General features: G+C 33.7%; 1 protein-coding gene across 5 annotated transcripts in view; it reads right to left on the bottom strand.

Annotated features, from left to right (window-relative positions):
- The window catches only part of MYCBP2 (MYC binding protein 2, E3 ubiquitin protein ligase), a 269,075-nt gene that overhangs the window by 45,823 nt on the left and 198,363 nt on the right, over positions 1-24,889 (bottom strand). For 2 of the 5 annotated variants that reach the window (XM_018056490.1, XM_018056491.1), the window contains exons 53-57: positions 24,293-24,367; positions 21,254-21,478; positions 20,291-20,423; positions 16,284-16,406; positions 13,287-13,442 (exon numbers count right to left, since the gene is read on the bottom strand). In XM_018056490.1, coding sequence (XP_017911979.1) covers positions 13,287-13,442; positions 16,284-16,406; positions 20,291-20,423; positions 21,254-21,478; positions 24,293-24,367 — 712 coding nt within the window. Of the gene's footprint in view, positions 1-13,286; positions 13,467-16,283; positions 16,407-20,290; positions 20,424-21,253; positions 21,479-24,292; positions 24,368-24,889 lie in introns of all 5 variants that reach the window. The other 3 variants (XM_018056494.1, XM_018056493.1, XM_013968297.2) reach the window with 2 other exon arrangements.

The following is a 24,889-nucleotide window of genomic DNA, read 5'->3' as shown; positions in this document are numbered from 1 at the left end:
GCACCACCACAGGGCAGAGGGGACAGGAGCCACTGCTGTGTAAGGGTCAGATTTTATAAGCCAAAGACTGTATTTGGTAGAATTAGATATCAGCCCAGTCCTTGCCAACTGATTGATGCTGGAAATACCTTCATCATCACTTTATTTCATGAGCTAAACCATACATAATGGTGAATCCAAGCAAATAAGTAGTTAATCTTTTATACTTGGCATTCTCTCTACAAGATCAATTTGTGAATTTTCTGAAAGGGGCGTGCTTTCTAATTAATGATGCACAATTCTTCACAAAGGAAATCTCTACTGTGATTGGCTAAACAATAGACTCCTTCAAATGTCAGGAACACCATTTATCACATGCCAGCGAACACTGCTTGTTATATAGAGAGGGTCAGTGTGTGGGCTGCTCTATATCATATTCCTATGCTTCAAGTAATGGTGAGTATTTTTTTAGATCTGTTAAGTAGTGACAGCTGAATGCCTGTTGGAGCCTGGGTGCATAAATAATGCACAATTACTTCTTCCTGACATATATTTGTCAAATTATAAATGAATCCTGCTGAAAAAGTTAGTTTTCCAAAATATATTTCATATATTGAAAAAAAATGTCAAGTTAGCTAAATGTGGTAAACCCATATGCTAACTAACTAATGTGTATCTTCTTCGTTTGGGGTTTAAACGTTTTGAGGCATACAATAAATATCACTAAAAATGGTCATATGGCTGTTTTAAGTGTCACTAAATAAAAACACACTTTGTCAAAAAGCTTTTGATCATATATACTTTCACATTCATCACTTAATTTTGTTTGATGCTCGTTTATCATGTGTAAATTTAAGTGATAATAGACACTTTCTTAATCTCAAAAGAATTCTGAAGAAAAAATAATACAAGGCAGGATAAAAATTTAGTACATTCTAACAAATTAGTAAAAATGTTAAATATTAATTCATTAATAATCTGCATTTATGCCAAAATCATAAGTAAAAGGTATATAATACCCTTCTATAATATAATGCACCCATAATACTCTACTGTAACATGATATGCCATAGTATATACTACTTATGGGTTACACCAGACTATCTACTACAGAGATCAGGTTCTACAATTATTCCATAAGATTATATAGCATTACTGTCAACTGTAACAAGGAGAAATATAAAACTGTTTTACTCATTTTTAAGAATACAAGATTTTAAAAGTTAAATATTACTCTAAGATAAAAATATGTGATTAGGAATATACAGTACTTTAAAAGACCAAAGCAAATTTTAAAATGGTCTGACATTTTATCAACTGTCAATAGCTTAAACATTTCTAAAATTAAGCGACTAAGGAAAATATAAGGAAGACTCAAGCCAAATAGGATGGCTCTGAAAACAAAGGTAAACTAAAAAACTTATATTATCAAACTTTCTCATAAAAAACTAAAACAGGAAAATCATTTTTATATTAAAAAACAGAAAAGTGAGTCTAAGACTAACCTGTCACATAAGACACTATTCTTACAGATCACAACGTGCTCAAGGCTTACACATATATCACTGTTCTGGTCATAAGGGCTTTACAATTCCCCAAAGGCATTTCTTTCTATGTACTTATTTTATGTAAGACTTCATACAGGTTCGAAATTAAACTAAAGTTTACTACAGATATAGTAAACAGGCATATCAATTAGGATAATCAATACAATATTGAACAGATACATCACAAATTACCCCAAAATATCAAGTTTAAATAAAATGATAAACTTTAATCTTAATGGAATGAGATGAAAATGACTGAAGTGAACTAAAACTTCTTTCTTGAAAGCTCCTACGTTCATTAAGAATGGCCCATCCGTGGAGGCACGCATACCCACCCTTCAGTTTGTGAGACAGAGATGAGAGAGCAGAGGCAGGCCCAGCTACACCATAATTTTTGTAAATGCGCTCACGAGAAGCAAGGTTGCGAGATGGAGATTCTATAGTGGAAAACATTGGCAAAGAAGCAGCACAGATTCAATGGAAAAAAAAAATTTAGCAGAGAACACAAGCAGAAACAAAGCATTTCAAATGGTATGCACAACTATTAACTGCTATTAAAAATTTCATATTCTGCTAAAATTTTCAGTAAGTTTATATTTCTTTAAAATTAAAAACTGAAAACAATGGTCAAATTAATTAATTTAGACTAATAACGACAGCGCCAAATGTGTTAGCTTAAAAGTTAAATAACAGTCACAGCACTGATAAATCAAATTTGAGCATTTCTTTTCAGACTAATATTTCTTTAATTCAGTTTTCTTTAATTTGGTGCTCACTTACTTATAAATGAAAGTTTATAAGTAATTTTTTTGGTAAACAGTGTGAGATTAAAAAAATGTTACTTACAGTTTAACCTATTGTCCCCTGGCTTTCTGTATGGACACAGGACTATAATTTTTCCAGTATGCATCTCAGAATGGACCCAAGTTGACATTTATGGTCGACTACTTTTCTGAGTCCATCTTCAGTAAAAACTACTAGTGCCAATTCCAATATTTAGCGTTTGTTTTGTAGATCATATTACTGAGATACCAAATTTTATTTATAAAATGTCTCACAACACAAACAAAGCAAAAAAAAATTACAAGTCACTGAAATGTTAAACACATTAATGATTCACCATGCAGAAAACAAAGTCCTTAAAATGAAAAAATATATATATTTTTCAAAGAATTAAGAGAACCTTTAAAGTGGTCTTTCAAAAGCAGTATGCTTTAAAAAGAAATTTCTAAATCTGAAAATTAAGCCACTATTTAAAATTTTAATTTCTGGCAGTTAAATGTAATCAACCAAGCTGAAACAAATTCAGGTAATAAGGAGATGTTTCTTAATATCATTGAAATAAAAAAATGAATACACACTTATCTCAAGAGAAAAAGTAATGGCCAAGATAAAAGATGAACTATTCATAAGGCAAATGTCCTTCTATATATGGTAACAGTGTATGTATTATGTGTCAGACAATGTCCTAGAAATTGAGCAAAAAGTAATGAATAGAAATGAAGTCCCTGCTCTTATGGAACTTATCTTCCAGTAAAAGGAGAAAGACAATGAACACATATACCCTAGACGGAGTGGTGATAAAGTTGGGAGTCATAAGCACACAGATGTTGGGTAATACCCCATGCCTGGATAAGACCCCTGGGGGAAGGAGGTCTAGATGAGACCTCGGAATACAAACCTGGACATTCCTAGAAATACAGAATAGAGGAGGATGTAGGAAAGAGGTCAGAGGTGAACAGCTAAGGTAGGAGATAACCCGCAGGAGAAGGTGTTTCAAGGGAGAAAGAAAAAGCAATCCTGTTAAACACTGCCAACAGAGCAAGTAAAATGAAATCTTAGAATTGACAATTGAATTTAGCAAAACAAAAGTCAAACACTGACTAGGGTGATATCGGTCGATGAGGACAACTGCAAAGACCCCTTGTAAGCTGGTTCAGGAGAGAATGGTAGGAGTGGATGGAGGGATGGACCCACATGCCATCAAGTCATGTTCATCTAAGCTAAAAAGCTGTTAAAATTTTAGTATCTTTGAGCATTCTTCTTTTTAAAGTCTATAAAACTCAAAGGCATCAGACTCTACAAAAGGAGTTCTTATGCTATTAATACTGAGTCTACAACTCGCCCCAAAAATGTCAGTTTGAGTGCCAGTTTTTGACTGGAATTCAAGGGCAATTCAAACTGCCCATGTAAGGACAGTTTCATAGCCTGGTCACTAAAATTTGTGAAGACTGGGTGTAGCAAGGGGACACAAGAGCAAGAAATTAGAAGACTATCTTAATTAAAAATACCGATAACATAAATGTACAAAACTATTGATACATGGACACTTGTAGGATAAGATGTTAGAGGTTTAAGGACAAACTCCTGGAGGAGGTTTTGAAGCCAAAATATGCTTGAAGTCTTTTCAATATGTTACAAAACCTAAAGAGAATAGGTATGATTCAGAGTGAACAAGAAGAAACAAATATTTTTTAAAGGTCTAAAAAAGGTTATTTTTAAATGCCTAAATAAAGTAACCTGCGATTTCACACAACACTTCTAGTCATTTAATTTTACAAAATTTGCCCATGTTTAAAATACTTTGAACTAAAGATTGATCTTTCAATTTAAAAATAGAAGTGATCTGAAGAGAAACATTGCTACCTACGCACAGAAGAAAAACTTGATCAGCTTTTAGACATTTGATGAAGATTAATCATGCACCTTTTTATCTTGCTTTAAAACAACTAATTATTAATCTCTGTAGGCTTTTGATTTTTTGTGCATAATATAGTTAACTAAGGAGAATAATCCTTAAAACAAAATCCTTAAAAAGCAGGATTTTTTTCTCCAGTACTCATTTGAAGTCAATGTTGTTTTGTATCAAATATCCCTTTATTAACAATATGACTCTTTACATGTCATTTATTCTTTGTTTTCTTTGTTTTAAATCCCAAGTTTCAAATTCCCTGGAATATTTCATTCATTCTCTGGTCACAGAAACTCTGAGTTCACTGTAATCTGTATTTAAAAACTTATTCCCTAGGCTAATTATAATAAAAGTTTATCTATCTTTTTTTTTTTAATAAGGAAAGCATTCGCATTTCAGTTGGCCAAAGACAAAATGTGGGACAATACACTGGAAGAAATCAAGGCACCTATCACCATTTAGATTTAAAAAGGAGCATATATTCTATCCCTGTGTCAGGAAAATCCCCTGAAGAAGGAAATGGCAACCCACTCCAGTATTCTTGCCTGGGAAATTCCATGGGCAGAGGAGCCTGGTGGGCTACAATCCATGGGGTCACAAAGAGCTGGACCCGACTGAGCATGCACACATATATTCCTTTAGTGTTGAGTCAACAATGAAGAAATGATCTTTATCCATATGTTGATTAGCACCCGGGTGCTTCCATATCTTGACAATTATAAATAATGCTTCTGCAAATACTGGGGTGCACGTATCTTTTAGAATAAGTGTTTTTGTTTTCTTTGGATTATACCCAGTGGATCTGCATCTAAAGCTGTCAGTCTAGACAACTGGTAGCTTGAGCATGCAATTGTCATCACTATCACCTTATTCTAAACCCTCCAAGACATCAATAGACAGATGTGGGAATAATACTTATACTTAATTATACTTATTTCTTATCTGCATATCTTTTGGCTAGGTTGAAGCTATTATTTATGTATTGTCTCCTCGATAACCAATACATTCGCTTTTTGACTTTTTTAAAAAATAAATAGCTTTAAAATAAGTAATTTCCAGAATAACTGAATTGTAAGTTAAGCTTAGCCACTTACTGCCTGTCATAAGAGTCTATACTGTCAAAATATCTGTAGTTCTATTCAGAGAAAAATGCAAATGTACAATTACTGAGGTTCAAATTGAGTAAAGAAAGTCAGGAACACTGTCCCTGTCATTCCACTGCAAACATGACACAATGTTATCACTGTTTGCAAAAGACTCATACAACTAGATTTCTTTCTACATCTGAAAAACATATGCATAAATAAATATAGGTATGAATAAGCACTAACAGGATACAGAATCTTAATAAATGTGTCAGAAGAAAAAGAGCTTAAGATACAGAATTGAAACTAAAATTTGTTTACATAAATGTCAGTACACTAAATGAATTATAAAACTAGAACAAAATTTTCAACCTTAGGATAAAATAGAAATATGTCTTTCACTAGAATATAACATTAATCCATGATAAAAATGCAGTAAGGAAGATGGATGAAAATCTGTAATGATATATTATCAACTTGTTAGTCAACAATGCCATCTTCAGTTATGCAAATGCCAAATATTTATTCAAATTATAGCTTTCTGGAAGCTAAGTTACCCAACTGAACTCATTTTTTCCTTAAAATCTTTTTATTCTGTGTATTGGTATCAGGTAAGCATATAATCTTCCAAAACAAAGGAAAACTGGACATCATTCTAGACTGGCTCCTTCGACTATCTTTAGCACTTCCTGTACAATCTCACTGCCTATATGTTTCTAAACGTGTTCCTTCTATTTTCCCATTGTAATTTACCTTAGTTTAAGCCCTACTCAGCTCTTCTCTGGAATTTCTGCTTCTAACACTCTCCCTTTCTCCAGAACCCTTCTCATAATATTTTCAGTTATCTTTCACAAATCTAAGACTGATCACATCATTCTTTTTATTTAAAATTCTGCAGAACTATATAATCCTTCATCTGTTTCTTACACTTTACTCATTTTACACAGTATTAAGTCTAAACTACTGAGAATGGCTTACAAGACCTTCAGGAGGTGGCCCCACCCTCTCTAGTGTAAGACAGTGCCCGTAGGACACTAACACTCTAAGCTACCAATGCATGAGTTTCTTACGTGAATCATGTTTTTGAACATAATCAAATGAGCTTATTCTTTCGAAGTGCCTAAAATGGTGCCTGTTATGTAGTAAAGGACTGCCATGTGCTGCTGCTGCTGCTGCTGCTGCTAAGTCACTTTAGTCGTGTCCGACTCTGTGTGACCCCATAGATGGCTGCCCACCAGGCTCCCCCGTCCCTGGGATTCTCCAGGCAAGAACCCTGGAGTGGGGTGCCATTTCCTTCTCGAATGCATGAAAGTGAAAAGTGAAAGGGAAGTCGCTCAGTCGTGTCTGACTCTTTGCGACCCCATGGACTGCAGCCTACCAGGCTCCTCTGTCCATGGGATTTTCCAGGCAAGAGTACTGGAGCGGGGTGCCATCGCCTTCTAGCTATTACTATTTCATACTTTCTCCTCTTTCCTCAGACCACCAATGCACTCTCCCCGTGCTAATTCTGAGCTGACGATGGCTTCTATTCTACTGAGAAAACAAAACAAGACAAAAAACAAATGGAGAAGATTCTCATGCTGTGAACACTACATATTCTTTTCTCTCCTGTTTTGACGGATGAACTATTTCTGCTCCTACTTGGCCAACATTTCCACTTCGTGCTAAATCCCATCCCCTCTTCCACAGAAGAATACTGTTCCAGCAATTCTCCCCTCTCTCCTGCATCAGCAATATTTCTCTCTATTGGATCATTCTCATTAAAAAAAAAACAACCTTAATGTTACCTTTCCCCCCCCCTTAAAAACCAAACCAAACAAAAACCTCACCAGATCTCACGTCCTCTATCTTGGATTCACTTTATTTTTTCCTTCCCTTTACAGTAAAACATGACATTTATCTATAATAACTATCTTCAATTTCACATTCCCCTTTTTATCTTGAAGCTACTCCATCAAGCTCTGGCAGCTCACCCTACTGGAGCCTGGAGCCTGGAGCTGCTCTTATCATCAGTGACCTCACGGTGCTAAATCCACAGTGCTCAGTCCTCACTTTACCCGACACATCACCACATCTGATACAGATGATCACTGTTCCCTGAAATACTTTTCTCCACTTGGCTTGGTTTTCCTGCCTCTTTGGCCACTTCTCATTCTCTCTCGCTGATTTCTCCTCTTTCCCATGTCAGAATACTGAAATGCTCCCAGGGTTCAGTCTTTAGCTATCCTTTCTTTTCTCCCTAAACACACTTTCCTGCTGCTTTAATCCACCCTTAGGGCTTTAAGTGTATATAACAATTCTCAAATCATTCTGCTATAAGCCAAACAAACTCCTAACTTATGTGTCCAGCCCAGACAGTTCCCCTGAACTCCAGGGTCATGTGTCAATCTCTACTAGGTATCTCCACTGGATTTAACAGGAATCTCAAACTTAACATATCTAATCAATCATTTGAGAATACAGTGACAATTATTGCCACCCTGATCCAGGCCCCTTTGCAGCGAGCAACTCTAATCAAGGAGTGGAGTCTATTTCTCCATTCTTGAATGTAAGTGCACTGCTTTAACCACCAGAGGATGGCAGATGTGATGCTGTGTCAGTGTAAATCTCAATAGATTGTGAATACTTTTTCTTTCTCAGAATCCTGCAATGTCCAGGCAGATAAACCCAGGTTAACCCACTGACTGACAAAAAACAGGCCTAATCATCCTTTTCACACCAGCCAATGGCCAGCTAACCACCGAGGCAAAAATACCTGGCTGACCTACGGATGCATGAAGAATCCCAGGCAGGGTCCCAACACCTATCCAGCTGAGCCCAGCCTTCTCTGCCAACCCACAGAACTGTGAGCTAAACAATGCTCATTTTAAGTCAGGAAGTTTTGAGGTGGTTTGCTATGCAACAGTAGCTCTAAGCTTTCTAATCTTTTCTGGCAGAGTAGGCAGCTTTTCTCCTGTGTTTCCAATGCATCCTGTGAATATTTGTTCCTGTAGACTTAAAAAATCATGTCATTTTAAAAAAACATGGCTGCCTTTGACAGTATTTCAAAAGATTAGTGATGGTATTTTCTCCACCTTATTGCTTCCTATAGCCTAGCATAGAGTAGATACTTAACAAACGCAGGTAAATAGATGATGGAAGAATAAATGGCCCATCTGAAGAAAAATGGGAATGAAGTGTAGAATAAACTTGGTAGCCAAGACAGAGATGGGAGCAAGAGGAGAGACAGAAGGTCAGATCTTGTCAGGAGAAAGCAAAGAGATGCACCAAGGCACACTGTCCTATAAACAACAGCAGCATTCTTTGGGGTTTAAGCTTCTAGAATGAACTTCATCAGGGCTGAAGAAGAGGAAGAGGAACACGGGTCCAGACTTTGCTACCACCGAGAAGATGGTGACATGGAATGAAAATAAATTCTGGCCCAGGACTGAAATGACAAGGATGTGTAGGGAGGCTAGAGACGTTCGAGTGCAACTGAAATATATATATATATATATATATTGGCCCCTGTGACAGACGCTATAGGCTCAAGCATGAAACATTTTATTGAGATTATTTGACTTCATAAAATCTGTTGCTATCCTTTAAATTTTTTTGACAAAAATTATGAAGAGGTAAAGGATCTTAGAAATCAGCTTAGTGTCACAAAACTAACTGGAGGGAGGAGAGAGATTAAAACACAGGTCTCCTTCCTAAAGTCAAGTGTTCCATCCATGCCACAGCTCACAGCGGGCAAGGAAACAAGTGGATAGATTCTAGGCTGAGACTGCAGTCCAGGATAAAGATGAAATCTAAGACTCAGAAACAAACCTGTCTTTAATACTAATATCTGGTTACAGTGTTACCATATGAAGAATTAATCTCAAAGCAAATAATGAAGTTAAGCTATGAAAATGTATGGAGCAGTAGCTAAAAAACCTCCTTTGTACCTTTCCAAATCCCATCCTGACACTCACTCCACAGAGAATAGAATGCCCTGTCTGAGATGGTGATTTTTCCCATCTCTGCCTTGGACTGTGAGAGATGCTGAACGTTTGCATCAAAAGGCAATATATCAGCAGATAATGATCATCAGGCACTGCATTTTATGGATGAGTTAAAAAGGGCTCTAGAAATGTGAAGTAACCTAACTAAAGCTAGTGAGTGGCTGGAGAGGAAATGTGAGCTTAAAGCCTTTCCATCACTACATCATTGGAGGCTAGGTAAGTAAATAACAGTGCTTTAGTTAAATGGTAGTATATTCAAACACTAATCAGTACGCATGCAGATACTCAGACGGACTCTTGTCACATTTAGCAAAATTTCTGTCTCACTTGAGAATGTGATAAATGAGTATAAAAGAAAAAGTCTTGTTGCAAAGTAACACAGAACTCTCATAGCTGAGCTTAAAGTATGATAACCATATTATATGTTATATGTTTAAAATCTCTGACAAAATGGTAAACTGTCTTAATGCTCTATTTGACATTTTTTTCTGCAAAAAAGCAAATTATTTAGCTTTTTGGACAGCAGCTAGAAAATATGTATGCTAAACATAGTCCTGTGAAAAACATTTTTTCGATTGGATTAGCTTATGCAAAATTCCATCAGTATAAACTCAGAATTAATAGATGTTACAACATTAAAGCTGGATTTAATAACTAAGGAAATATTCCTTCTCTATTTTTAAGATGTATTATGAATAAGTTCTGGAATATTGATCAGAAGATAACAAGAAACACAGCATCTCAAACTCATGGTTCACACTGCAAAAGTGATCATCTTAGGCATTCACAATCAATAAATACTCTCTGAATGCTTGTGACGTGTGAGATATTGTCAGAGGCAATGGGATAAATAAAATGATGTTTTCAAAAGAAATGAGGAAAGACAAGGAAAATTAAGAATGCAATATTCTTAGAAGAAAATGGGCAATTCCTTTTCAACTCAATTCCTTTTCAAGAAAAGGGGACAATTTCCCACCTCAGTCCATTAGAAACTTACTGCCAAATTACCTACCAATTCTAAAGTCTACTTAAATAATTTTGAAATGAAAAAGTAAATGGTAGAATAGCAAAGGAAAAGTTTATATACACACCTCTCTCATGCCTTTGCATACATATAAATATGGTAAGACAAGGAAAATTTGTGACTTTTATTCCTATAATTATTCTATTTCATTAGAATAACAGATGAAATAATTTGTATGTACATATGCATGTGCAAAATAATTTTGCTAATTTAAAAAATAACCACATTAATTTAATGTGCCAGATTATTTTCAATTCCAAAGATTAATTAAAACACCCTATGCTTAGGGGGAAGAAAACCTAAAGAAATATTGACAAAAATGCTCATAAAGCTGACATGTGAGGAGGTTTATATATGTCCTCCTAGAGCCCATCTACTTAACTGGGAACTCGAGTTACGGTATTTGAAAAATCTTTTCCTTTCAAATCATGCTACAGTCTTAAACTATGAAGGGGAAAATAACCAATACAAACAAAGCTAATATCCTAGATGTTAGAACTAAATGGAAACAGAAATTTAAATATTATATATTAAAGAACAGATTTTTTTCATTATCTGTTAATAGGCAAAGCTAGATATATAAAAACATGGCCTTTGTAGTCAGGAGAACTGGCCTCATCTTCTGACTCTACCATTTACTATGTGTGTTTCTAGGGCATATCACTTATCCTTTTTAAGCCTCCATTTCTTTACCTGTAAGATAAAGATATCATCTCAAATGAGAATATACTACAATGCTTAAGGACAGTATTTAAGTACATAGTGGTGACTTATCAGCATAAGCAAAAATTAGTAAATATGGTCTTCTATACATAATATTTTATTTTAGAAACACAAAAGGATAAGACAAAAATGATGCTTATTTTACTAATAATTAGTAAAGGAAAATTCAGTATGAATAAGCCATTTTCTGAAGCAATATGAAAAACTGGTGGGATGGATAGCAGTGGAATTCAGGAAAGAGTATCTTAACGGAATTTTAATTCTGCCACATTCAATCTTCCCAATATGATGAGATTACTACAATTTTAATGTATTTATAAAACATTAAACTATTTTTAGATTCCACACTTGTTTTTAGTTGTGCTAAAGATTAAAACTTCTGGTTTCTGGAATATGGTAATCAAGCTTTAGTGATATTCTGCTGAGAATAAGAAGTTTATATCACTGGAGCACACACAAGAAATGATTCAGAAAACAGGTAATTCTGAGACATTTCTATGCCATGATTTCAAATGTGCTCCAATATGGTGGTAAAGGAAGGGGTCGTACTAATAACACTCAGATAGAATGTGGCCAAGATTACACTGACACAATGTCAGTTAGGAACCTACTGTCCTTTAAAAAAGACAAATCTGATTTTCTTTACATTTTGTTTCATAATATTTCACTAAATAATTGGTAAAATAAAAACAGTAATTAATACTTTTTTTAGACAAGTTTTTGAAAAGAGTTGCAATGACCCTTGAGGAGGAACAAATAGGTCCTTATTCCTTAGTTCTCTTGTCTGCTGCCACTATGACATTATCAGGGTAACTTCTCTTTTAAAATTTTGTATTTAATACGAATTTTCTGCCTGGTTACAATTTTTTCCTTTTTATTTCCTTGTCCTTACCTCTAAGACTTCCTACAACCTGGGTACATCTAATGTAAAATGTTTGTTGCTCCATTAAATGGGTAAACTAAGTCTTCATCATAATATTTATCAAGGAAGAAAAACACTATTTCACACACATGACACTATTATGTTTCCTTGAAATTCTTCTTTTAAAAGACATTAAAGTGAATATTATATATGAATGGAGATAATTAGCTAGAAATTGATACTACTTATATTTACAAGCTAATTAATTGAGCTTGCCTAATGCTTAGCGCAAACCTAGGAAAGCTTATACTCCAGTATATTCTTTTCCTAAGACGGATAGTAATATCACAATGAATAATATCATTTGCTAACGATATACTACCTAGGTCCTAACAAAAACTAAACAAGCTGGTATTCTCTTAAGTAATCCCAATAATAGTCATGAAGGTATTTTTGTAGAAAAATAACTTAGATCTAAGTGTGAATGTACTTCCTTAAAGTAAAGCAAAGAGGTCATACACTTGAATTCAGACAGATGACTCTACAAGCTGAGATAAACTCTCTCAATTCTGTGACTGTGTTTACATACTATATAGTCAATATGTAAGCTGACAGCCAAGAAGAGCATACTGGTGTCATATTAGGAATTTTGAGACATTTATGGGGAAGCCTCAGTAGCTTATTAAGAAAAAAGAAGACTTGGCTAGTATAAGTGCAGTTTGTTTGGTTCTATTTTCCAGATCAGTATGAATTACTATTTATATCATGGATGAAGGGCCTTTTGCCTAGAAGGCTGAACTGGAATCAAATGACCAGTTTAATATATTAAGAACAACAACAACAATAAGCAAGAAAAAAGACAATTTGAGATAATCTGGAAACCTAAGTTGCTAGTCATTTCAGACACATCAAATTCACTTAAAAGAAACAAACAAACCTGCCCAGGACAGCCTCTCCTCCACCCACTGGTAAAGTGAAATAGGTTCATTCTCTTGGGGCATTGCTAAGTAACAAAACTCCAATGTAAATCAACAAAAGTTATCCCTAGAACTGATGCTTAACATAGTCATGCATTTTATAAAAAAAATAAATCAAATGTTTTCTTTATGTATTTTATAGTATAATTTGCTTATTTTGGAATTAGAACAAAAAATAATAGTAATGTTTTAATAACCACACTTAATAAAAATGTGATTACAAATAAATGTCTTAGCTGAGGTATGTCTTAAGTCAGAACACCTTAAGTGCTTCAAAAACGTGGGAAAGGATAACATCCTTTTTAAATAAAACCAACTAGGTGAGTTGAAAAATAATTAGCAACTGATAAACAACTCAGAACAAAGCTTCAGAAATGGTTTGATGAGGCAGGTAAGGCTGACAAGACTTACTCTGAAGCTGAGGCTGCTGGAAGGAAAGGGGCTGTCCGAACACAAATGGGCTGTGGACTAGGGAAGAGGGAGGTTTTGCAGCTTGATCAAAGATGGAAGGAGCTGGGAGATTGGGTCGTGACTGAATGGAATTCAATATGGCACTCAGTTGGTCACCTGCAGTGGGCAAAACAGCGAAGACTACAACTTGTTATTAATTAACATCCAAAATGGCAAAGTAAATGGTGCTTTACGACATTTCAGATAGTCAAACACTAGATAAAACAATGCCAATTCAGAACTCTTGAGGAAGTTGGTTATCATTATCCTCAAATAGGGACTGAATGCTATGTGTTGTTTTAATAATAGAAGCACTCCAACAAATTTTACATAATAGCCCACCTATAAAAACAAACCCATTTAAATTTATTTACATCTAGCAGTAGTAGGAGAACATACAGAGTCTATGAAGTAACTATGATAAGCTGATTTGCATCATACAAATATAAATGAAAACCTAAGTTAATGTCATCTTCTATGCAGGATCTGACAGTGATTATCATCACTCTGTCTCATATGTAGTATACTTCATGCAGAAAATATGCAAATATTATGAATAATTTAATGTAGGATTGAAGGGAGGCAAAGTATGTTATTAACTTAGCAATATTTAGTTATAAATTACTAAATTTATATTTTCTTTTTTAAAGTTGCTATTGCCAAAGAAATTATACATTTTTAAAAGCATGAACTCTTTTGCTCAGATAGACAATATAAAAATCTGTCAGACCTATAAGATAAAAAGGAATATAATCTACCTTATTTAAACAGTACCTCAAACATAAATTCTGAAATTTTGTTCAAATTAACTACAAAGGACATTACTACAAAAATAACAAAATATGAAATGATATAATTGGATGGATGATAGCTCCTTATTTATGAGAATACATATATTCAAAGGTTTAATTGACGTTAAAGAAGAGGGGAGAACAATAAACATTTCCAGACTAGCTGAGGCAGAAACTGGAAAACAGCACTTCCCTAGCCATATTCTCTCGATATAATAAAGTTTCATAAGTAAAACTGTAAATGAAACACCAACAAGAAATAGCACTGTGAACAAAAGTTATATGTCTTTACTTAAAAAAAAAATTTAGTGCTGCAGATTACAGGAAAGATTTTAGAGATGATGAAGAATTTTATAAAATTGTTTTAAGGGAAAAGAGTTTTTGCAAAAACAATTGCTTGACCTTGGGTAGTTCAAGAGTTAAAGAAAATGAGAACTACTACTAAAGGCAAGATAAAAACAGAGGTTATATATATATAATCAGATCAAAATTTCTTAATATTTCTTTGCCCCATCTAAGAACCTTTAAAGTCTATTAACAAGTCCATGCTATTTCTGAACAATATTAGCAAAGCCACTTTTAAAAAGTAATACACTATTTTTATTTAATAACAAATGTTCTCAAGAAAAAAAAAAAAAAAGACCAAATGTTCTCAGAAATGTCTGTGTCTCTTAAAAGTTGATTTTTATTCTTAAGATGTTTCATCAAACTATGTTTTAAAGACTGATTTAATGTGACAGCCACCAGTACAATCTGGACATATTAGAGACTTAAAGCATACAATTTGAATTAAACATGGCTTTAAACAGATTGCTATACAGGTATATGTGGTAAGTAAACATTGAGATTTTAATTTAAGGATTGGCAGTGGTAGAAGGAAAGGGACATGAAGCAAACACCACAAAGCACCTACCCTACTTAAGCATGAAGATCTAGTTTAAGTTAGCTGAAATCTGAGCTACCAGAAATGAGAGAGCAGACAGTACCTAAGCCTGTAGGTTAGAGCAACCCAATACAGGAGGAAGAGCCAAAAGAAATCTTGTAGCTAAGGCTTCCTTCATAAAAATACATTGTGGAAAGCAATAAAGGTATCAAATAGAAAATGATTTTATTTTGAATTGAGTATTTCCTCCATAATGATGTATTTTGTATTTCGTTGACTATTCACTATCTCACTTTCTCTTCAAGTCATGTATTAAGACAACTGTCTTTGTTTCTGAAAATCAAATCCTACGAATTAGTCAAAATAACATTGTAAAGTTAGAGTATTTCCATGGAGACTATCTTCTCCTTCCTATTGTCCGGTTGAATGCCACCTGCCGACAGTATCACTGATTTTGAAGCTATGAGTTAGGATCAGGTTCATTAGAAACACTGTGTCCAAATTTACATACAAATGGAATTACAGATGAAATTCAAGCATAAATTATTCCAAAGTAATTATTATTTGGACTGTCCATGATTCTGGTCTCTTCTGTTAAAGCTACCAAAACAAACTGTATACTTTTAATATTTATATGGCTTAGGGGTTTTGTTTTACTTTTTACAATTTTTTGGTTTCATTATAAAATCAAACCCAAAGATATCATTTCATGTAATTCAAAATTAACTAAGATAACTGATTATATTCAAAATCACACATATTTAATAAAGCTAATATACAATATTACTTAAAAATATTACTCAAAATATTTTGATTTTAAACAGATCATTGTGGAAAGCTTTTTTTTTTTGCTCATTAACATTTAATAGCAAGTGGATGATTAAAAAAAGTTCTACTAGATATAGTGATATAGAATCTTAGTGATGTGAATTCAAAATGAGTGTTTATAAAATGGGAATAAGTAAATAAGAATTATAAACTTAAGCTAAAATGGATACAAACAAAACTTGTTAAAATAATACTTTCAAATTGAATATATATGTATACCTATGGCTGATTCATGTTGACATTTGACAGAAAACAGCAAAATTCTGTAAAAAAAATTATCCTTCAATAAAAAATAAATTAATTAATAAAATAATACCTTCATAATCATTTTGTTAGTTTTCTAGTAACAAACTTTAAAAAAGTTCTGTGGGTGAACAGTAATAATAATGGGTAAGAGAAGGTAATAAAAATACTACAGTTGTTAGGTAAGTAAGACACTCACTTTTAAACACCTACCTTTGTTATTTCCCAGTCCATAATCAAATCCTTGGGCACTGCAACTTGCCCCTTTATTAAAAGCTTGTACTGAGAAAGGGCTTGGAGGAGGAGTTTGAGAATTTTGATCCAGAAGGACTTGTTCTACAATAAAAGGAACATCTATAAAATTAGTTTCTTATATGCTATTCTCTATAGAATAAAGAGAGAAAATGGCAAGAAAGATTTTTATGATGAGTAAATTTCAAAATAACCTCACATTTAGATTTGATAATAAGTCTACCAGTTAGGTCACTGACACTGACAAAGTGCACAGCAAAGCTTTGTTTTCATCTATCAAATCCACTATTATATTTAGAAATGGAATATGCCATTATGGAGTCAATTTGCTTTTACTGTGGCAGGATATATCATTGAATGTATACTAATATTTCTGGACCAGGAACTTATATTCGTAACAAACTTATACAAGGACATTTTATAAAATAAAAACAGATGTCCCATAAATCAGAAATTAAAATATCTTCTATACCAGTATTCAAATAGAAAAGTATCTTCAAAATATCTAAGTATATGGTATCAAAAGAAATTTTTCACATATAAAATATTTTAAGTTCTCAATGTGAAAATTATGGAAAATTTAACTTTGTACTTATTTTTACTCATTATATAAAAGATATGTTCCCTAAATGGAAGGATGATAAACCTGGTTTTATAAGCACTTTTATTAACACAATGTAACTAATAAAAGGCAAAGTAAAATCTATCAAATGAATGGTAAAAAAGAAAAAATAGTATTTATTCCATTAAAACAGCATTATGAATAGCTGATGGTTTAAAATATATTTTAAAATTTATATCCCTTTAAACTGAAATGGAATTATAAGAAAGTGGCAATGTTTTCTTCCTACCCATAAGTCAGAATTCTGCTGTACCGGTGGTAGTGTATGGTCTCACTCTTTACCAGCATGTCTAGGCTTTTTATTTCAAGAAACTAATCCTAGCACTTCTCTTAGGCAAAACTCTTCAGTATGAGGTATTTCAGTAGCAAAATATTTCTTCTGAAATTTACCCATGAACAACAATCTGAATGGAAAAGACAGCTCTGCTCTCACCCTCCAGACTGAGAAAGTCTAAGCACCAAGTATGTTTGTTTTGACCACAGCAGTATCTTTGCCTATTACCTTTTTCTACAGACATCAGAGGCCTACAAAAGATTTTTACAAAGAGGAAAGGTTTTGTTTTACTTATGCTGCTCTATATGAGTGAATTACTATAGTGACAAATCTTATTTCCATACTAATTCAGTTACATACTAATACCAATGAGCGGACGAGTTGAGTAACACATCAAACTAATCTTAGTGACTTTAGGGCACTAGCTTTTTCTTTCTTTCCTATGACCCCAGATTTTATGTCAAAATATTAAGATTCACACTATACACACACAGACACACACACACACACACACACACACAGACACACACACACACAGCAAAAAGTCATTAAGCGATTACAGAGAAATTTAAACTTCTCTTAACACCTCTTTTAGGGTTGAGTATATACTTTAGTAGAAACAACATCCTGATTTAAGAAGCATTTTATATAGGAAGAACTTCTACTTTCTAAATAGATGGGAATAGAACTTCCCATATTAAAACTTACTTTCTAGTATGGAAAGCATCTTATATTTTAACAATAATAGCTAACCTTACCATCTGCCAGCTTTGTTATTTGTTCACTTAGCTTTCATATTCAACTTATAAATTATCTAAATTTTGTAAATGAGAAAACAGAGGCACAGAGATACCAGGTAATTTGGCCAAAGTCATACAAATGAAAAGCGACAGAGGTGGCATTAGTACCCTGGCAGTGCAGTTCCAGAGCCCGCTGTTAGAATTTATGCTTGTTGCTAGTTGAAATGATTGCTGTTGTTTGTTGTTTAGCCACTGAGCTGTATCCGACTCTTCTGCAACATGATGGGCTATAGCTCAGGCTCCTCTGTCCATTGTATTTCCCAGGCAAGAATACTGGAGTGGGTTGCCATTTCCTTCTCCAGGGGATCTTCCCAACCCAGGGATTGAACCCAGGTCTCCTGTGTCACAGGTGGAGCCTTTACCTGTGAGCCACTATGGAAGCCTTGGTGTTAAAAGCTAAAATGATTACTAAGCTACAAAGGCTCTGACAGTCACTTAAACCACTCTCAGATTATTTAATTATGTCTATAAAAAGCTGATCTTACTTTAGGTTATTTTCATTTGTATCTCAATATCCCTGTATAATGGAAATGTTTAAAGACTGATGGATATGTAATAAATATATCACTAATATATATGTAGTAAGTATACTATAACTACTAAAGTTAGCTTGTAAAATGTCTGATTTACATGAAATGAAGTCTTCTACTTTTCAAAACATAATGAACAGTTCTACTCTCTCAGAACATTATTTTATGATGATATCATCCTTGAATAAGAAAAATGTATCTGTAAAGACAAGGGGAAGCAGCAGGTTCTCAAATCATGTTCAGTGGATAACTGATGCAGTGTGGTATAATGAGCACAGCATTTGAAATATGGACGAAGATTCTGGCTCAAGCCTTTCATCTGCCTGGTATCCAGTGGTATAACAAGTCATTATAAATTCTATGAGCTTTAGTTTCCTTAACTGTAAAATGAAGATTATATAACTTATCTCAAAGCATGTTGTGAGGAAAATGGGAGAATGTTTAATGTACCATGTTAATAAATCTAAACATACACCATTATCCATACAAATTCCAAACTTGCCTTGAATCTATCTATACTATGGCCATATTACCTCTTGGACAATGGTTATTATAACTTTATACTCTTCTGGATTTAAAAACGCATGTTCTTTTAACTGTCTGACCCTATCTATAAATTTTGAGATTTGGTAGAAAAGTCTTATCTTGATAATACTTTTGTGACTCAATTTGTATTTAGAAAACTTAGTGAACAATGAGTATGTGCCAAACTGTGTGAGCACTAGGAATACAAAGATAAAGAATCTGTGGCTGACCAAGAGGGATGCACAATCTGAATATGAAGAAATAAAAATTAACTTCTAGGTAATATCAGTTTTGTTCTAGCAGTGAATTGGGATCATTAGGATCAGAGTTAACCCTTTACTCTGTCAGGAGCGGTTAAAGCTTCACCTGAATGATGACATGACTTCCCTGGTGGCTCAGACGGTAAAACGTCTGCCTACAACGTGGGAGACCCAGGTTCAATCCCCAGGTCGGAAAGATCCTCTGGAGAAGGAAATAGCAACCCACTCCAGTACTCTTGCCTGGAAAATCCCATGGACAGAGGAGTGTGGTAGGCTACAGTCCATGGGGTCACAAAGAGTCGGACACGACTGAGTGACTTCACTTTCACTTTCAAATGATGACATGGTCTGAACAAGGTTTGGCCACCAGGAGAATGAAGAGAGGACAAAATGGAAAATCTCTTATCGAATGAGATCATTGTTGAAAAACAGCAAAATAAAGTTTAAAGCTGAAATTCTAACAACAAAACAGGAAACCCTCAAAAGAAGCTATGCATATATTCAATGCTCCTTTAACTAACAGAGAATTCAATAGGATGAAATTGCCTGGGAGAAGTACAATGATCAGTGGCTTGAAAACTGAACTTCCATTTAGTGGTAGAAAGAGTAAAACGTTTAGTCCTCAACAGGAACAGAAGAATTATCATTTTCAACTATGATTTAATAAAATTTAATAAAATTCTGATTTTATTAATGAAATAAGAAAGCAGGTTTTACAAGACCAATTCCTATGTTTCACAGTTCCTTTTAATTCTCTTCTTTTATGTGCATTCATTCAGCACCTAGGTATTTCACACACGAAGTTCAACACTTGCAAGATTTTTAAACCTTCAGCTTTGATTTTACGTCAAAAATAAACACACATAAAAGCTCTTTACAACAAAAGAAATACAGTACACTTTAAATTTCCGGTTGCAAAGGTAAATCGGAATAAATCACAAATTTAAGCCAACTTGCCATCTTCATGTCGGAGGTACTGGTTTCCGCCTCTGTCTCTAGCTAAGGACCATGCCTCTCCTTCATCACTCTCACAGAACTCTACCATGCTGTTCTTATCCAGCTGCACCCATGTACCTTCAGAATTGGTTACCTAGTACATAACAAAAAGCATGATTGATTGGCTTGATTCTTTCAGAGCACTCAGGCCGAACACCAGCAAAAAGTTTGAGCAATTATTCCAGTAACTCTCTAACATCAAGTTAGTTTCTGAAATTAAGACCACAGCCTGAGGTAAGACAGAAATCAATAAACAGTCTTGTAAAATAATGCTCACTGATGACTTCAGTAAAAACAGTAGGTTTTTAAGGCACAGGATAATTCATACATAAATTTAAATGGTACCCCCAAACACGTGGCTCTTTGTTTGGCACGTAAAATGTCCTAACATAGCACACTTTCTATCAGTTAGGTTGATAGTGCCTATACTGCAATCTGAAAGTGACCCTGACACTGAGAAATAGCATGACACACTACATCGTCAGCTGAGGCAAATGCCAGAGTGGACTAAAGAGGAATGTTATTTGCTCAGGACTTCAGTGAGACACACGAATGGGCACAAAGAAATGAAACCCTTTAAACACATCTCCATGCTGATTCATAGCAAATATTTTAAAGTGCTGTTCATCCATGACAGTATAGTACACATTTGTAATAATGGAAAGATATGTGCAAATACCGAACATTTATAAACAGTACAAATCATTTTGCTATACTGCTTTCACAAGAATAATTATGAGAATAAAATTGTTTTAAAAAAGCACAGAAAAATCGCATTAGTATTTTTAACACAAGTGAAGATAAAGAACATTAACATTTAAAAACCTGGGATGGAAATGACAACCTCTGGAAGAAAGAGATGCTTTGGTTGTATTATATTAAGAATGAATGTCTTAGAAGTCATGAAGCTACAAGAATCCATACCTCTCCCACTGCTTTGACTTTGTTTCCCAGAACTAACATTCCAATTGGGATACCTCTAAGGTTAGGGCAGCTTCTGATGTTGTGACCGGAAGGTCCCGTCTTCACTACCTTGTACATGCCTGGCCCTCCTCGCAAGAACGGCATATCTTGTTCTTGCATTGTGGCTTCCTGTGGGCAGCAGGAGTTTATGTCTTTGAAAAAGTCATCAGTATTAGTTTTAGGTTCCTGAAAATTTGAATAGGAAAAAGAAAGTAAACAAAATACAATCTATTATCACTTTCAACATACTCTTCTTAATAGCTTTTAAAGCAAGCTCATAATATAGCAACTAAGAAAAAGAACACATATACAGAAATAACTGAAGTGTCTGTTAACACTACATTAAAGAATCTTTCTGTTATTCAATTCTGAATAATGTTTAAAATAGAGCTGGAGAAGAAAATTATAGCAGGAGAGCAGCTGAACTTTAGCTCCTGTCCTCTCTAATTTGAGGAACATGGCAGTACTTGATTTTACGTCTGTCAGTGAAATATTTAACAATAGGAGAAATGAAAATAATTTACTATATGAACCACAACTGAAGAATTCTGAATCATTATTATTGCATTGCTGCCTGTTGGTATGGGTTAAAAGCCTAAATCTTCATTTTCTTCCATTTTTGTTTGTAATAACTATTAACAAATAGGAAAACAGGTATAAAAATTCTGGAGACTTATCTATAAACAGAGATAACAATGATGAAAAATGTGCAAGAAATAAAACCACTCAATTTTAACTAGTTATGAATAAGAGTACTTGTAAGAGTTTAATAACTCACCTTTTCTTAATATAGCACAAATAAAAGTCTCGCTGATTTGCTAGACTATTATTAGACAGTGATATATTAATGCTATTAACAGAAAAAGATGATCATGTTTTAGTAGAGAGGAGAGATTAACATTAAAAAAGCAGTTTCTATAACGTATTTGGATACCAGAATCACTTCTAAAATAAATGAAAAGAACATGCCTTAAACTATTTGTTGAATCTAAATGCCATGATGAAATTACTTTCTATATAAATGCAATAAAGAGAAATAACAACCTTCCCAAAATATGGGAACATCTTTTCCCCAACTAGATGTAAACAAAAGTTCCACACTGGAAGTTCTTTCATTGTTATTGTTACTTCTTTTTTTTTTTTTTGTTACTTCTTTAAAACACATTTAAACTGCACTTTAAAACATTTTTTTGTATTTATTTATCTGGCCGCACCAGGTCTCGGTCAGGCCACATGGGATCTTTCAGCTGTGGTATGTGGGATCTAGTTCCGCGCCCAGGGATCGAACCCAAGTCCCCTGTATTGGGAGCGAGGACTCTTAGCCAGTGGACCACCAGGGAAGTCCTGAAACTGCACTTTTAAACACAGTGATACAGGCTCTACAAATTGCTTTATTCAAATACAGTAAAAAATGATCGTAATGGAACAGTTATTTAAACACTTGGTTAAAATTAAATTGATATTTAGTTATGTTATAAACAGGGTAAAATTTAAAAATCTACTAATATATTATGCAAGATAAAATATGACTGAATAGCTCTATCCCTAAGAGTAGTATCATTCTAAAAGATATGTATAGATACCCATTATGTAGTAGAAATTAAAAATAAAATCACAAAGTTAAAAAATATGGATTAAAAAATTCTCTGTACCTCTGACTTCAAGATAGGATTGGTCTGGAAAAATTTTCAATCCATTATTAACCTTCACATAATATTGTGCAAATCTCATCGTGGTGATAAACAATTATCAATTTTGACTTACACAAATACAAGGAATGGACAATATTTACTTACATTTTATATAATTTTATATCATATAATCCAACACTCAGTTATCCATTGACAATTTCATGAAAATGAGAATTTTAACTATTTGAAAAATTTAAAATCTATAATAAAATATGCATTTATTTACCTATTTTTGCATATGTGTAAAAGTTTATACATGTGCACACCTATAAGAATACAAAGACAGTACTCAAAATAAAATTGAGAGTAAGGTTTAAACTTTAATTGGGCTATTTTATTCACAAGGTTTTCAGTAAACATTTAAAATGTCTAGAAGTGAATAATTAATTTTAGCAAATATATCATTTAGTTGTAGCAAACACAACTATTTCATAGTTTTCTAAAGAGTAAAATTAGTCATATGTACAACTGATGTTTTAAAAATTCCATGGTATGATGTAAAAACTAAGCAAACAGTAATAGATTTAGTGAAAAAACAACTTCATTGGTCTTTATGATACATCTTGAGCATTTAATTAAGTTTTGATAATATTTCTCATTTGACGACTCAGGGTAACAGTGAGGGAAAAGTCTGGGCAAAAACTAATAATAACTGCAAGTTCTTTACTGAATGATAACATAGGAAGACTGTATTAAACTACTTAATATTTTATTGATTAAAGAAATATATAAATTAATAAATGTACAGCAAATTTTATCCTTTTTTAAAAATACTGAACAGTATAAAAAGAACTGATAGACCTAAAATCACAGAACTATGTCTGTTATTCTCAAGCAATTCTAAAATTCACGTTTTATTTAATACAGAGATTTAAGACCTGGGCACCATCATATGAAACTGATGAACTGCAATGTTATTTTTTGCTCCTTGCAATTCCATCCCATTCTCATATGAATATTCAAAACAGCACTGAGCAAGGCTAGGGAAAAAAACAGAATAGCCATGGGGCTGAAATTCTCCCACTTAATAAGCAAGGTCTGAAAAAGCTAGACTTGTATATAATTGCTGGAGAAGCTAGTCATAAAATTAAATATAGCAAATCTGAAGTCAAGTATAAGTTGAATAATGCAGTCTTTGGCAGAAATAAAGGGAAAGGGTTTATGGGGAAACTCAATTGCAGTACTTTGTACGTAGACTGTTTTCAGCAAAAAAGAATAATAAGCACAGGCTTCAAAGATATAATGTAAAGTTCATTATACATGCTGAAATACCTGCACAATGTATGACTGTTCCTTACAGTTAACTCACCTGGGGGAAAAAAGCTTTGGAAGTCCATGCAAATACGTCCAAATCCCTGACTCCTGGGCTAGCATTAAAGATATTCTGAGTGACAAAGTTTAAGAAAGAAAAATATCAACAAAGAAAGGGAACAGGAGATGATCTGCAGAAGACACGTTCACAGGAGTAACAACGTTCTGTACGCCAGCACCAGCATCAGAATATTATTTCACTACAGGGAAACTGAAGCCACCTGAGTAAACCACACAGCAAAAAAATTCTCATACGTTTAAGTTTTTGTCAAAAGCTCTCCATGGATATAGTGTGTCATGCCATTTGCTACAATTAAGAGTCAGACATTGATATCAAGCTTAAGACAGTGCAAGAAGGACAACTTAAAACTCCTTTAAATGACTGACGTATCTGTTCCAGTAAAGCCAGATTTGTTTTATTATTAAAAAAAAAAGTCTGCTGTTTATAAAGACAATGTGAAGAATACAGATTGTATAGATAGTGTAACTAGTACTATGAATAATAAGTGTATGTAATTAATATATGTGAACTTGTTATTACTTTTTCAAGTACAAAAAAATCAGAAAGTAAAAAAAGTCTAATTCATTTTTTTAC

Source organism: Capra hircus, chromosome 12 (genome assembly GCF_001704415.2).
Source record: "Capra hircus breed San Clemente chromosome 12, ASM170441v1, whole genome shotgun sequence".
Lineage (NCBI taxonomy): Eukaryota > Metazoa > Chordata > Mammalia > Artiodactyla > Bovidae > Capra > Capra hircus.
The sequence above is the reverse complement of the archived record's forward strand: the minus strand, read 5'-3'. Positions and strand labels throughout refer to the sequence as shown.